The sequence below is a fragment of the Coturnix japonica genome, chromosome 1 (genome assembly GCF_001577835.2).
Source record: "Coturnix japonica isolate 7356 chromosome 1, Coturnix japonica 2.1, whole genome shotgun sequence".
NCBI classification, from domain to species: Eukaryota; Metazoa; Chordata; class Aves; order Galliformes; family Phasianidae; genus Coturnix; species Coturnix japonica.
The window spans coordinates 174529495-174544607 of record NC_029516.1 but is presented as its reverse complement, the minus strand read 5'-3'; the positions used below and the strand labels follow the sequence as shown (position 1 = coordinate 174544607).

Sequence of the window (15113 nt, the reverse complement as noted above, 5' to 3'; positions counted from 1 at the left end):
TCCTTGGTGATAACAGTATTGAAAGGTGAAGTGCTTACGAGCTTGGAGGTGCTAAAAGCAATCCATCCAAGAGTCATTGTCTTCACAATTCATTTTTTCCTATGATGAGACCCGGACTCTATGCGTAATGCACCGACTGTTACCGTTACCATCCTGAAGATTTGCTACTTCCTTTTTTTTTTTCTTTTTTTTTTAAGGAATATACTTTTTTGATGAAAATAGAGCTAGACCAAAATGAACCCTGCCATGCTCTGTGAAATAAACTGTCAGTATCCCCCCTGCCGGTCTGTCATCTTCTTGGGTGTTTTGGGCTCACTCACAAAATGTTCTTCTCACATCAACATTCACGTTTCTGCTTTTTGTGCTTTGTGGGAGAACCTCGAGGTCTGACCTCAGGTTGGGAATTAGGAACAATTTCAGCTTCATCTCTGAAAGAGAAAGCTGGGAGAGTCACTGTCCATGGAGGGGTTCCAGAACCATGGAGATGAGGCACTGAAGGATGTGGTCAGTGGGATGGGTAGGGTTGAGTTGGGGATCTGGGAGGTCTTTTCCAACATTAATGATTCTATGACCAGAGGAAGGTTTGGAGATCTTCCTTTCTGAGGTCAGTAATTGTGCTGCATACTCCCTCCCATCTATGTTTTATCCAACAGCAGTTGGCAAGCAGTCAGATGGAAACGATGCGACTATGCAGACCCACGCCTTGACTTATATATAGTATACTTAGTATATAGTATATACTATATATATATACTATAGTATATATAGTATGTATATAAGTATTATATAAGTATATATAAATATTTGGTGCTTGTGGCCACATGGGTACAATGATGCACCACCATCGCTGGTCTGGCAGCAGTTTCAAGCCAAACAAATGGGAAGCAATTCATTTCTAATGCACATTGTGCACGTCATTGCCCCAGGGTGCTGTGAAGACCGAAAAACATAAGCACATTTGAAGAGGAATAATTGGCTCTTATGTCCATTAGCACTTATTAAACACAACAGCCTGGATGTAAGATCCAGCTTGAGAAGTCCTTGAACAGTTCTTTGCTGAAAGCATGTATTAAAGGAAGGGCTTGCTTGGTGTTTGCTCTATTTCTGCAGCCCAGGATCTGCTCCCAGCTGCAGACAGTGGGTGCTTTGGGTTAGGAGGGGATCTCGTCTGGGCCAGCCTGGGATTCTTCTTTGTTAATCAGCTGTTTTCTCCAGCCCATGAATGGCTGCATTAAGGGACAGATGAAAGGGATTAAAGAAAACACAACGGTATCTCATTGGTTGGTGACTGATAGTCAGTTCTGTGTCAAGGATTTGACTGGCTCGGGGAATACCATTTGAGAGCGAAAAATAAAACTGCCCTAAGGGGAAGAGGGAGAGCTCCTGATTTCCACAGTACTGAATAATCCATAACGGGAGGCTGTGATTGCTGTACCCTTGGGAAAGACACTTAAAAGTCGAAGGGAGAACAACGAAGGTCATGTAGCCTGTGTCTGTTGTTCAAATAAAAGAACTGAGAACTGGCTGCTGGCTCTAAGCCCAAATGGCTCGGGACAGCCAACGTTGTGCTATTTAACTCTTTCTTCTTCTCTAGAACTGCCCTTATTCTTACAAGCTTAGTGGCACAGCTGTGATAGCTCCCATAGGACCTGGGAACCATGCTGGCACAATCACTTTACTGATAGAGCTGTAGTTCTGGGGCCTGGGAGGTTATGCTGGTGTGGCCATGCCATAGGTCTACAGTAACCTGCCATACAAAGCATCTCTTACATCCCTGCTAAAGCCTTCATATGATGCGGTGGCACAGAGCTTGCAAAAAGTGGGGTGGGGTTGGGTTGGGGTTGGGGTTTTGAGTGTTTTCCAGCCTTCTTGATTCTGTGATGGTGTGGTCAGGTCCTAGTGTTCTCTCTCCGTATGATCTCCATTACCTGATTTATCCAAAGCTCTCTTGCCTTTCGACTTTCCTACTTGTTCTCTTCTTTGTTTAGCTACATCCCTTCCCTTTCCTATTTTTCCTTTTTCTGACACAATTACTCTGCTCATTCCTCATTCACAAAGAGTTTTTTCCCACAGTTCTGGCTCCACAAACATTAATTTCCCCTTTGTGTCTTTTTAAATGCATGTAGCTTTGCGCCCAGTGGCTCCTGTAGACCACGTTGATCATCTTTAATGTGAACAGGATATTTTGCAGTGCAATAGGGCTCCCAGCTCACTGTTCTGGTGTCTGCATCTACACTTTCAGGTTGGTTGGCAAGGTGTCAATAGCTTCACAACTTCAGTGAAGGGTTTCCTGGGTCAGGAAACCTGTCCTCCAAACAGGAGGTCTGTTTGTCCCAAAGGGAAGGATCAGTGCTGTGCTGCTCATTGTCCTGATGACCCTCTCCACTCACCCACCCTGGTTGCTGCCCACCAGAGCCAACTCAATTGGGATGGAAGGTCCCGAGACCAAACTCCCCAATCCTCTGAGCCCACAACAGAGGCTGGGAAACCACAGTCCTTTCCAGGTCGCTGTCAATTCATGTGCAAATGCTGGCCGTGAGCAGGATGCCAGCTTGTGCCTTGCATCCATCCCACTGATGGGAGAGGAGCAGAAGGGATCCAGTTGGAAAGCACAGAGGTGGTGCTCCAAGAAAAGATGACTTTACTGGGACAGCAACAACGCAGGGTTGGTTGCTCTTTGCATTTATAGTTAGAATAAAATAATACAAAGTGATGCTGGGCAAGGGAGGGAACTGGCTGCATTGCATCAAGGATTTTGGCAGCATTGACGTTGATGGTTACTCTATGGAGACGGCTCAGGGCTGCTTTGTTCCTTGCTATGAGCTTCAGCCAGCAATGGGATTGAGTTGGAGGGGAGACTGCTGAGAGTCACATGGGGCAAACCCTCCTGTCTGTCCTTGTAGATCTAATTACCTAATTATCACACATTAACGAGGGGCACTGTGTCTCCTGCCTGACACAATCTATTCCTGTTAGAGATGCCCTATTTTGCTCTCAGAGCTGTATTTTATTTATTGGATTTAGCATGGTTTCAAGCAAGCCGGAGTCTCTATCAAATGAATTATTCCACCTGGACCCCAATTTGCTCTCCAGATGGCTCGTCCCTCATAAGCTGCTCTATTTTCCCCCATCCTCGAGGAATTTTCCCTGGCTCCTCCCAGGCTGCATGGCTAATGCCCTGTAGCTCTCCGGGCAGAGAAACAAAAGCAGATTTCTCCCCCACCTCTTCAGCAGAGAGCATAAAGGCAATGCTTTTGTGCTTCCCTAAGCATTGCCAGAGACAGGCTGAGAGTGCTTAGTGGAGGGGACTCATCTCTGCACAGAGCCCCAGCGTGGATGGGGGATCTTCACAAGGGAGGCTGTGTTCATTAGGTCCCATCTGGAGGACTCAACCTTTGGGCCAGGTAATGTTGAGATTCTTGTGCTAACGGCTGGGAGAGCTTTCTCCTTACATATACAGAGTTTACCACTGTGCAATATTGGGATGGGGGGAGTGATGCTGAAAGGAGTGTGTGGGTGAGGGCGGTGGGAGAATCCCACTCTCTCCTTGGAGTTGGTATCCTGGGTAGATGGGGGGGGGGTCTGAGCTGGGGAAAGAACTTTGGGTTTATCCAGGGAAGTCTCTCTTTGTAAGTTTACTGACATCAAGGGCTTGGAAATTGACGTAGATCAGGGTGAGAAATGATGATATTTGCCTTCTTTGGATGGAGCTGCGCGTGCCGGCAAGTCGCAGAGTTCACCGTCCTGCCTTTGTTGTAACTTCTCTAAATCACTTTGAACTGACAGCGTTCCCCTTCTGCTGCCTGAGCACTTCTCAGTGCCATCTGGGAGGTCTGGAGCCTCCACCCATTCCCCCAGGTTTGTTTAGGGATTTATGTAGAGCTCAATTCTCTGCCTCAATGCTCCTCAAGTCTCTGCAATACCCCCATGGCAGCAGTAGGATGGCCCTCACCGATACCCCACCTGGAAGCCTGGTGCTGTGCTCTTAAAAGAGAAGTGTTGGCATTGCTATGCCTCTTATTTAACACTCAACTGATGCAGCAGTTGGGCAAGCAGGGGGGACATAGATTCAGTTCCTCCTCAGACTTGTATCTGTGCAGCGGCAATTGGTTGAGATGCGTTCCTGGGGAGAAGTGGTGCACCACGGATGGTTTGAATTTGTCTGGGTGAGGAAATAAGCTTAACAGGAGCTTTGTGATGTGATAAAGAAAGGAAACAGTGTGGGAGTTGTTAATACAGCATAGACTGGGTAAAGCTACTGGCTTAACATCTAAAAGCAGAAGAATGTGGTGTGCTGGGATGGGGTTGGGTTGGGGATATCCTACGGGCCACATCTGGGTTTTGTTTCTGAGATAATGTTGGTTATGGAGGATGAGGATAAAAATCTGTCCGGATTTTGGCTGGAATCTGTACTGCCTGATGTCACCAAGATGCAGAAATCACAGTGCTGCTGAATACTGTGGTCATATATTTTAATTAACAATCTGTTCTGTCCTTCATTTCTTCCCAATCAGGATGCATCGAATGATGAAAGAAGAATCGAGCTACAGGACGAGTAGCCTGGAAAATGCAACCCGTGACACAAGCAAAGAGCAGCTGCACGCGAAGCTCTGCAATGGGTCCTGCCATGCTGAACAAATCCTCCAGACACTGAACGCCTACCGGCGTGGTGGCATCTTCACAGATGTGGTGTTGTTAATTGATGGACAGGAATTCCCCTGCCACCGTGCTGCTCTGTCAGCCAACAGCACTTACTTCCAGGCCATGTTTGGTGGCAATCTCAAGGAAGGCCACCAGAACATCATCAACATCCAGAAGATTTCTGCTTCCACCATGTCTCTCCTTCTTGACTATATGTATGGGGGGAACATTGTCATTCAGGAGGACAATGTTGAAGGCATCTTGGAACTGTCTGACTTGCTGCAGATCTCCAAGCTTAGGGATGCTTGCATCAGCTTCCTTGAAGGCCAGCTTCACCCCTGCAATTGTTTGGGCATCATGAAGTTTGCCGATTCGTTCTCCATCACTTCCCTGACAGAAAAAAGCAAGAGGTTCATGCTGGAGTGTTTCGTGGAGGTGTCGTGCCATGAAGAGTTCCTAGAGATGGGTGTGAAGGAGCTGGTTGAGTATTTGTCCGATGAGCAGCTGGTGGTCCCCAAGGAGGAGGTGGTCTTTGAAGCAGTCATGCGCTGGGTACGGCACAACGTACCTGCCCGTAAGGGAGCCTTGAAGGATCTCCTTGAGCACGTGCGTCTGCCACTGCTCAACCCCACCTACTTCCTGGAGAAGGTGGAAATGGATGAGCTCATCCAGGACTCAAAGGAGTGCATCCCTCTGCTGCACGAAGCCCGCAAGTACTACATCCTAGGGAACGAGGTCAGCTCTTTGAGATCGAGGCCCAGAAGGTAAAACCCAATGTCATCTTCCCTAGAGCGCCATGAAGAAGGGAGATTGATGTCAGATAGGAAATTATTTCCCTAGAGGTGGTAAAGTCCCAGCACTGCTGCCCAAAGCTGTGGTGCCCCATCCCTGGAGGTGTCTGAGGCCATCAATGGGGGCCCTGGGCAACTTGAGCTGGTGGTCAACACCCAGCCCATGGCAGGGGTTGAGGCTTTAAGTGAGTGGGCTTTAAGGTCCTTTCCCATCCAACCATTCTGTGACTTCACTTCAGCCTTCTAGCCATCAGCATGCTGCCTAGCTCAAAGGCGTAGCTGTTGGGTCAGTAATTAATGTCTAGGGGAAAAAAAGGAGTTGCAGTCCAAGTAGCTACGTAGGCACCCCGAATTCTTTCTTTTGTACCTCTGATTTATTGATTGACATGAAGATAAAGAAATTCTAACCCAGGCAGCTGGCAGTATAGAGTGGAAATAGAAAGGACAACCAATTTCTGGGGGTGGGTATGTATAGGAATATCCACTTTTCTGTGATTTTCACATGGATTTTCTAGACTTAGACAGATATATTTTTAGCCTCTGTTACTGCATGGTCATACTGGTTCATTCAGCATGTGCATGGTAAAAACACCAGTGGAGGTATGAACAACTCCATTGAGAACACCTCTGCTCTGGGATGGGTTGTTGTATCAGGCCGGATGGTTTGTAAAGCTTCCCATGCTTCTCTAGAGGGGAATAGCAGCTGTGGGGACAAATTCTTGTGTTCTTCTGCACTTTTGACCAAGGAAACCAGCTTATTTTTGCCTCTTAGTGGAGCAGCTTGCACAGGAGAATAGGGATTTGTAATCAGTGAATCGTTGAGGTTGGGAAGACCACAGCAATCATCCAGTCCAACCATCAGACCATGCCTGTGACTGTTGGAGGCTGTATCACTCTGCATGACATGAGCCTGTTGGTTTTAAAACCCCCAGGGATGGTTTAAGCCCTTTCAGTCTGATGTGAGGCTTGGAGTTGTTTTCCATATGCTGAATGTGACAACGGGCCGCTACACAAAGAACAGCCCAGTACCAGACTGTGGTGTCCTCTTCAAGCACACAGACTAAAATTCATTGGGAATAAATCCCACTCCCAGCACTCCCATTTTAATTCTCCTCCTTTTACCACTTAGGTCTAAAGTGAACTATTTCAGGCTGCAGAAATGGAGGCAGAGCTGGGGATGGTTTCAATTCCCATTCTGCCCCCTTCCTTTCTCTCTTGCCACCTACTTCTTGGCAAGGTTTTCCTGCCCATCCATCTGTCTCGTCTGCTCTCTGCTGTTAGGGCTGGAGAGAATGAGATTTCCTGGAAGCACTCCGCTCTCCAGGCAGGGAGCACGTTGCAGGCTGGCTGCCAGGAGCAGCTTTCCATGCTTGCAGCCGTGTGTTGAGTGATAGGCTTCATTGTGCTGGAAGGGAGAGGGTGATGGGCAGGAGGCAATCTCACAAAGGACTTTCAAAGGTCATTCTCAGTTTTCTTTCCCTATGAAGTTTGGACCCTTTCCCACTCAAGCTTGAGAGATTTGAACGTGCAGACAAGAGGGAAGGTGCATGAGTGAAGTGATTTGCCTAGAAAACTGATAGTTGGTGACATAAAGGAGCCTTCCCTGCCCACTGGGATGTGCTGCCAATATCCTAAATGGGACTGGGACTTAGGGACTTACCCATGCCTTTCGTGTTCTAGGTTCATGGAGCTGGCAGAAGTCATCATCATCATTGGGGGCTGTGATAAGAAGGGCCTTCTGAAGCTGCCCTTCACTGATCTCTATCACCCAAAGAGCAGGCAGTGGACGGCCCTCTCCAGTGTGCCTGGCTACACCAAGTCAGAGTTTGCTGCTTGCACGCTGAAGAATGATGTCTACATATCAGGTGAGGTGTCCTGAGACAGCTGTAGCCCCTACCTGGAGCTGTTTGAATAACTGCTCCTGGGTCTGTTTGTTGGGACTCATTGACTTGCATCCCAGCTCCAGAACAAAGTCAATTCTTAGTGAAGTTTACCCTGGATTTTGTTGTCCCAAGAAACAATTTTAGCCTTCTGGGGAGGATGGCACCGTTGGAAAACTTTTCCTTCCTGCTTATCTGAGTATCCATCCAAAGTGTTTTGCAGTGGAATGAGTTGGTTTTGGTGTGTGCTGTCAGGGTTTCCTATCACATCACCAGCTGCCCATCCTTCATTTAAAATACAAGGCCTATAGGAGAGCTCCATAGAAGGGATGGAGTTGTGCAGTAAGTGCCTTGAAATTCAGAGGGCATCTACCTTGGGAAGCTGAGTTTATGTGAGAGTAACCCAATAGCCATATTCTAGCCTAGACTGTTCCTCTGCAAGGTGGACCCATATAAAACAGTGGCATGCCAGGGTGATGGGGACTGGTTTTGGGATTGTATCAGCCCTCCATTCCTCTGTTTTTCAGGGGGACACATCAGCAGCAATGATGTTTGGGTGCTGAGCTCCCAGCTGAATGTCTGGATCAAGGTTGCTTGTCTGCAGAAAGGCCGATGGAGGCACAAAATGGCAACGCTTCAGGGCAAGGTAGGTTTTGGAACGAGCCCATTTGGGACAGTCTTCCCTTCTTCCCAGTTCCCAGTGCAATGAGTCATTGTCAGTGCTTGTTTGTTTTCTTGGTTGTTTAGAGATGGTTTTGATGAGAGAAAACCAGGACATAATCATGGTACCAGCCCAGCTGGTGAGTCCAGGAGTTTCTAACCAGTTTACTTTGCTCTTCTTGTGGCAGATCTACGCGGTGGGAGGCTTTGATGGTTTCTACCGCCTCTCCAGCGTGGAGTGCTACGACACCTTCTCCAACAGCTGGTCCACCTTGGCTCCTCTGCCTCAAGCTGTGAGCTCGGCAGCTGTGGTCTCCTGCCTGAACAAGCTGTATGTGCTGGGTGGTGCTGTGGATGACACTGCTAACACTGACAAGGTACGGCTGGTGCAAAGGGGTGAGGATGGCTGGGTGAGAGAAACAGGACCAAGAGGTGCAAAATAATCCCATGGGAAGTTTCAGCTCAGCTTTGGTCTGCTTTCTTGTACTGTGATTTAATAGAAAGGGCCAAAGAAAGGCCAGCAAGGAACATAAAGAATAGAAGGAGACTCTTATAGTAATAATGGTTTTTCCAAGGAAGGTGGCACCTGAGCTGCACTAACACTAAGGGCCCTCAGCTCAATATCAGAATATTTAACCATGTGCTGTGTTGGTTAGGACCAGCTGATGATCTGTCTGTGAGAGCTGAAGGCATAGACCCTCAAAAGAGCCGCCCAAGACCACAGCCAGCTAAAGAAGGAATGCTAGAGCCCTTGTCCCTTTGATCACTGCACTGGCCTCTGAGTGTTGGAGCTCCCATCTATGTTTCTGAACCTGTTTTATCTTATTTCTAGTGGATATCATCTCCATCCAAGCAGGGAGGTGAGGGAAGTTTATGTTCCCATAGCTGCATTTCTCCTTCCAGGTCCAGTGCTATGATCCAGAAGACAACAAGTGGACACTCTTGTCTCCAACTCCTTTCTACCAGAGGTGCATCAGTGCCGTCTGCTTGGACAACATCATTTATGTTGTGGGTGGGCTCCTCAGTAAGATCTTCAGCTATGATCCAAGGAAAGACAGCTGGAGAGAAGTGGCTGCCCTCCCTGGGCCTCTGGTAAGATAAAGATTTAGGAATAGAACTATTAAGGTAGGAAAGGCCAATAAACTCATCTAGTCCAACCACCAACCCATACCTGTGACCACTCTAGGCCATGCCACCCAGTGTCCCATCAGTCTTTCTCTTGCTCCACCACCTCCCTGGGCAGCCTGCTCCAGTGGCTGTGAAGAAATTATCCCTAATATTCCTATGAGGACTTTTCCTAATGTGAGGGGAGAAGCTCTGAACCTTCTCTCTCCATAGAATAAATGTACCCATCTGTGCTTTGCTGAGATTGCATGTGAAGAAAATATACCAGGGCATTGGCTTGAGGTTCTTCACATGGCTCAAACCATAATACTGAAGTACGCCAAGAGCCATTCCCTGCTAATCCTGCTTGTTTCCCTCCATGCAGGACAGGTGAGGGCTGAGCCCATAGCAGTCATTCCTTCCTGCTCAGCCCCACTGCCCAAAGCTGTGGGGCCACTCCTCATCTCTCATCCTTTCCTTTTGCTTTCCAGGAGAGCTGTGGTCTGACGGTGTGCGGAGGGAAGATTTACATCCTGGGTGGCCGAGATGAGAATGGGGAAGGCACAGACAAAGCGTTCACGTTTGACCCTATAACGGGCAGTGTGGAGCAGCAGCCCCCGCTGCAGCGCTGCACCAGCTACCACGGCTGTGTCACCATCCTGCAGCACATGAACAGATGACCGTGGGGCTTTGACAGCATCTTTCTCCTATCCAAATCCTCCCCTTGAGTCAGTGGACACGTGTGTGGACGGAAAGCAGTCTCTCTGCAGGGAAGGGCAACATAAGCCACTGAAGATGTGTTCCCACCAGGTCCTGAGCACCACAAATGTGTTTTGGTTTGTTTTTTTCTGGGTCTGGTGATGCCAATGGTTTTGATGCTGACCTTGGTGAGGGGATGAGAGTGCTGGGCTGTGTGAAAGCTGCATTACAGACCTTGCCACCCCCAGATTCAAGCAGGGTTTGCAGCCTATGGAACTGCTGAGTTCGACTTCTTTTAGGTTTCCCTGAATTATAGAATGGTTTGAGTTGAAAGGAACCCCTGAAGGCCATGTGGTCCCATTCCCTGCAACAAAGAGGGACACCCACAGGCTCAGAGCCCTGTCCTTATTGTTAAAATAAACTTATTCCTTATACAAATGTAGATCGTGGTTTTCTGTACTATTGGTGCAAGGGCATGTATTTGTTTCTCTCTGACACCCAGAGCTGTTACACAGACACTTACAGGATCCCATATCCTCAGATATTATGCATTTAGCTCCCTAGAGCCCCATGTCAAACCATGCTTGCCCAGATAGTCACTGATGTCCATGAGCAGTTAATTCTACTGCTGTGGGCATCTGAGTTTGAGACCTCATAGCAGGAAAACTTCTCTGCTAAATCCCCAGAAGCCCAGTTAAATGGGCCATGCTCTGAGCACATTCTGCATATGCTGCACGAGGGTCTATCTCCTGAAAGCACAGAGTGCTGTCTCTTTTTATGTGTTTCAAGGCTGGGCTGCTGTCTTGCTGACTTTGTCATTGAGGAAAAAGTGACTCATGTGGCCAAGAGATTCTTCTTCAGAGAGCAGAGTTGGGTGAGTGAAGATGGTTTAGTGGTGGGCTTGTAGGGGTGGATGGGTGGTTGGACTCTGGGGGTCTTGAAGGTCTTTCCAACCTAAATGTTGTACGATTCCTCTGAGGAGAGAAAACAAAGTCCAAGCTGGCAGAGGGCAATTTAATTTGCAATCAAATTGCATGCACAGTTATGTTTATAATGCAAATGGTTACTTCAGAAGAAACTTTCACCTTCCACTGATATAATTAAATTAGCATGGAAGAGAGTGTAAACTGTCAACTCAAGCTTCAGAAGACTTCAGGAGCAGAGAGGCCTTTATTCTCCTATTCACCTATTACCAATAGCTCCCACTAAACCATGTCCCTCCACACAACATCCAGTCATTCCTTGAACACCCCCAGGGTTGGTGACTCCACCACCTCTCTTCCTGCAAGATCTCTTTCTACAGCCTTCCCTGATCTCCCTCGTCCTTCTGTGGATCTCTTGTTGTAGGAATGAGCTCTCTCAAAAGAGCAGACATTCTGGTTAGTTTTCCTATGTGCTTTTGACACCTGTGTTGCATTGCAGCAGCTGTAACACATGGTGGGAGTTGTAGTGTAGGTATGAAACCATTTGCCTTGTTCTTGGTTGTGATATTGTACCCCTGAAATGTGTTTGTATTCTGTAAGGGCTCTGAGCTGTGGGCGTGCAGGGGAGGGAGAAGGAAGAAATTCAACTTGTCTTTCTTAGCAATAAATGTGTTTCTTGACTCCAAGGTGATTCTGCTGCAGGGATTTACTTTGTGAATATTACTTCATGGTTCTCTAAAAGTATGTGGTTAATGAAGCATCAGAGGAGCTTAAGGAGCAGTCATATGTGGGATGCCCAAACCTCTGCTGGGGATACCAGAATATCTCGCTGTAAGGATGGGGAGAATGCAAGAATCATTGGATTGCTCAAGTTGGAAAAGACCTTAAAGGTCATCAGGTCCACAACCGATCCATACAGCCAGGTATTGCTATTGGTCTACAAGGGAAATATTTAAATATCTGAGGTCATGACCAAGTCAATGTAAAGTGTCTGAATCCTTCAAAGTCAGTTAAAAGATGGTGAAGCTTTCCTATTTTGGCGTGATAAAGTACCATAGAAACACTAGGGGATCTTGATGGTTTTTTCTCAACCTAAGTTGAACCTGCCTGTGACACCATCAGTGGCCAAAGAAACCGTTTCATAGAATGGCTTGGGTTGGGACAGACCTCAAAGACCGTCTAGTTCCAACCTTCAGGCTCCATTCCTTCTCCCTCTCCCCATGCTGCCCTTACACCTCTCTCCAGCCCAAACTTTCCCTCCCATTTTTGGCTTGTGACACACAGACTTGACTTCCAGAGCGATCTCCCTTACCCCATGTCATCCCCTTGTCCTGCGATGTTTTGCTGAATCCTGTTCCTCCTTGTCCTACCACAGGAGGCCTGATACATTTGATCTCCCTAACAAATCCAGTTTACTTTTCCTTATGCTAATTGTTGTTTTGAAAACATGGAGCTGTGCAAACATCCCTCCCAGAACGAGGGGTATCACTATGCCCCTGGAGATGCTGAAGCTGTCTTTGCATTTAGCTTTCTGGCTGTCAGGAGGTGATAACATTGAGGGCAGGGGAACAATGCTCAGGGGTGCAAGCCCCATCTGAAAGGATGAGCTTGTGCTGATTAACTCAGATTAAGAACCACAGTAGCCAGCTGGGAACTGGTGGGCAGAGATAATAGCAGTATCAGTGGCTGTCTCTCTAGCTTTAAATATCCCTGTATGACAGAGGGGGGAGGAACTGTATCAGATTCATTGCAAGATTATTGATGTGACTAGACTTGTTTCCCATTAAACGTGAATCACGGTAGGAGCAGCACAGTCATTCTGACCTCTCAAGGCCCTCGTCATGGGGAGGAAAGTGTTGGCCAGTTTGCAGTGACAAGGATTGCATCCTGATGCCCACACCACAGCTCTTCAGGGATGCAGCTGAGTTTTGTATGTAGGCACAGCTGTTGGACTATGTGTGCAATACCTGAACAGCAGGTTAGACAGGGCTCTGATCCGGTGAGTGTCAGCCAGCCCATGGAAGGGGGTTGGAATGGGATGATCATTAAGGTCCCTTCCAACCCAAGACATTCTGTGATGACTGAGACGTGAACACTCACTCAGCCCCAGAGAGTTGGAAATTTGCATCTTGGGAAGCTTATCATGAGCAAATGACCTCAAAACACCATTGGCTTCAAAGGAATGGTTGGAGCCTAGAGGAGGAGGGTTGGATCCAAAAGATCTTAAAGGTCCCTTCCCACACAAGGCATTCTATGGTGCTAAGATTCAGAGTTGGGGTTGTCCCCAAGGCCCATGCCATACAGAGGATACCCAGTGCTCTGCATGGGAAATTGGGCTGGGCCTCCATCCAGCCCAAGCTGGTGAAGTGCTGGTCATTGACAGTCTGTGCCGGGTCACCCGTGTTGGTTCCCATTAATCTCTGCAGAAAGAAGGATTCAGAGACATGCCTGGGCTGTGGCCAGCAGCTTTTGTGCTGCTTTGGTGAGAGGGACTGTTCCCAATGAACTGCTGAGAGACCAAGGGGAGGCTGAAAAGCCCTGTGTGCAGCAACACCCACCGGCAGCAGGAACACCACCAGCTCAGGGCAACTCTTCTGTTTTGTTCTATTCTCCCCATGTCAGCTGCTTGGGCTTACGTGCAGGGTAAGGGTGCCCAAAAGAACGGTGAGAGCTGGATGTGGAGCAAACCGGAGGTGACTTTGTATTAAAGCACAATTAACTGAAGTTGCATCAGGAATTAAGTAGCTCTTTCCAGCTTCCACCACACATAGCTCTGTTGAAATGCAGTGCTTCACTGCTTTTAGTACTGGAGAAATAAAGCTGAGGCTGCACCTCAATTATGAGCTCAGCATTGGGCCCCTCACTGCTGCTCACACCTCCAAAGGAGATGTGTCTATTGCTGAACCTGATGGGATACAGATGCCTGGTACCCAGAGGAGATGATGTTGTTCTGCAACGTTTGCTCAGGGTTGCCCAGCAAGTCAGTGGCAGAACATGGATTTTAACCTACTTCTCCCATAGCCTGTGCCAGGGCTTTTGCAGTCTCAGTTCTTTCAGCCCCTTGTAGTCTGTTGTTGGCATGTAAACTTGAGCTTGCCTGGTTATAATTCCTCACATTGTCTGCAATGTCTTGGCCAAAGAAAATGAAAGCAGTCTTTGCATGATTCCAATGCAAAACCACAGGCTGGCTGGGAGAGGTGGGAAAGGCATCACTGCACAGCTAAGGCATTTTAGCCTTAAGAAGAGGAACATAGGAGATGCCACAAGTGGTCAAAAGATAGAAAATAAGGAATACTTTGTCACTCTCAGAATGCACAAACTAGAGGGTAATTAAACCATCAAATTAAAGCTCCAAACATAGAATCATAGAATGGCTCAGGTTGGAAAAGACCTTAAAGATCATTAAGTCCAAGTTAGAGTCTGGAAGGCTGGGTTAATGAAGGGACCGTGGTACCCTCATTACAAAATGGAAGACCCAGGTATGGCACTAGCCTTTATATAGCATACAATGTGAATTACCCTTAAAAATCCCACTGGGCTGAGCTGGCTTTGCCTTGGAGAGATGGTTTGGCCTTAAGGAGATTTTCTGGCAGAGTCTAAGAGAAACGGGTGCTGCAAAGATGACTTTAAACCAACCGCCTCCACCACGCCCCTCAAAAAGGTAAATGATAGATGTGATCCCCATTATGGGCTTTTTGCTTGGATGCAATGGAAACAGCATGGATTTATTTGGGGCAGGGGAATACTGAGCAGCTGATGACATGCTGAATATTTATATCCAGCTGGGGGGATTCCCCAGAATCACTGTTTCTACCCATCCGTAATGAAGCTGGCAGTGGAGCTCATTAAGGGAATGGTGATGATGTCTCTGAGTACAGATGCTGAGATGGGCAGAGCACAGGGCTGACTTTTCTTTGGCTGCAGAGGAGCTTCTGACAGCGGATCAGATGCTTTTCCAGCTCTGAATGGTGAGACTGTCCCTTGCTCACCTCCCAAGCTTCTCTGGCTGCTAAAGGTTTGCTCTTGCCTTGGAGGAGATGGATTTGTGAGAGCATTGGTGGAAGGGATTGCCCAGAGGGGTTCCATCTGCATTCTGGGAGGTGTTCAGCTCCCAGCTGACTAAATCCCTGAGTCCTAACCCAGAGCTGATCCACTTGTGGGCAAGAGATTGAATGGAGACCTCCTGAATTTCCATAGCTGTGACCCAATGGCAAGATCTTCCTTGTCAGGAGTGTGTGCTGAGCATCGGGGCACTCACCTCTCCTGCTGAGGTAGGTACAACCTCCCAGCAAAGCCCATCCATCTTCTAGGGACAAAACAGCAACCTACATGTGTAGCTCGGGGCTGCCATGCCCCCAGATACAGAAGAATCTCCATGCTAATGTTAAGATCTTTGTTTAAGACTTATTAGTCAC

The 15113-nt window shown here is 47.8% G+C and overlaps 1 protein-coding gene across 1 annotated transcript; it reads left to right on the top strand.

The window, feature by feature from the left end:
- The first annotated feature begins 3171 nt into the window (after positions 1–3171).
- On the top strand, positions 3172–11350 carry KLHL35 (kelch like family member 35). The gene is made up of 7 exons (XM_015852613.2): positions 3172–3404; positions 4515–5405; positions 7113–7297; positions 7840–7958; positions 8161–8349; positions 8876–9064; positions 9568–11350. The coding sequence occupies exons 2-7, from the start codon at positions 4516–4518 to the stop codon at positions 9754–9756; spliced, it is 1761 nt and encodes a 586-aa protein (XP_015708099.1). The 5' UTR covers positions 3172–3404; position 4515; the 3' UTR covers positions 9757–11350.
- The last annotated feature ends 3763 nt before the right edge of the window (positions 11351–15113 follow it).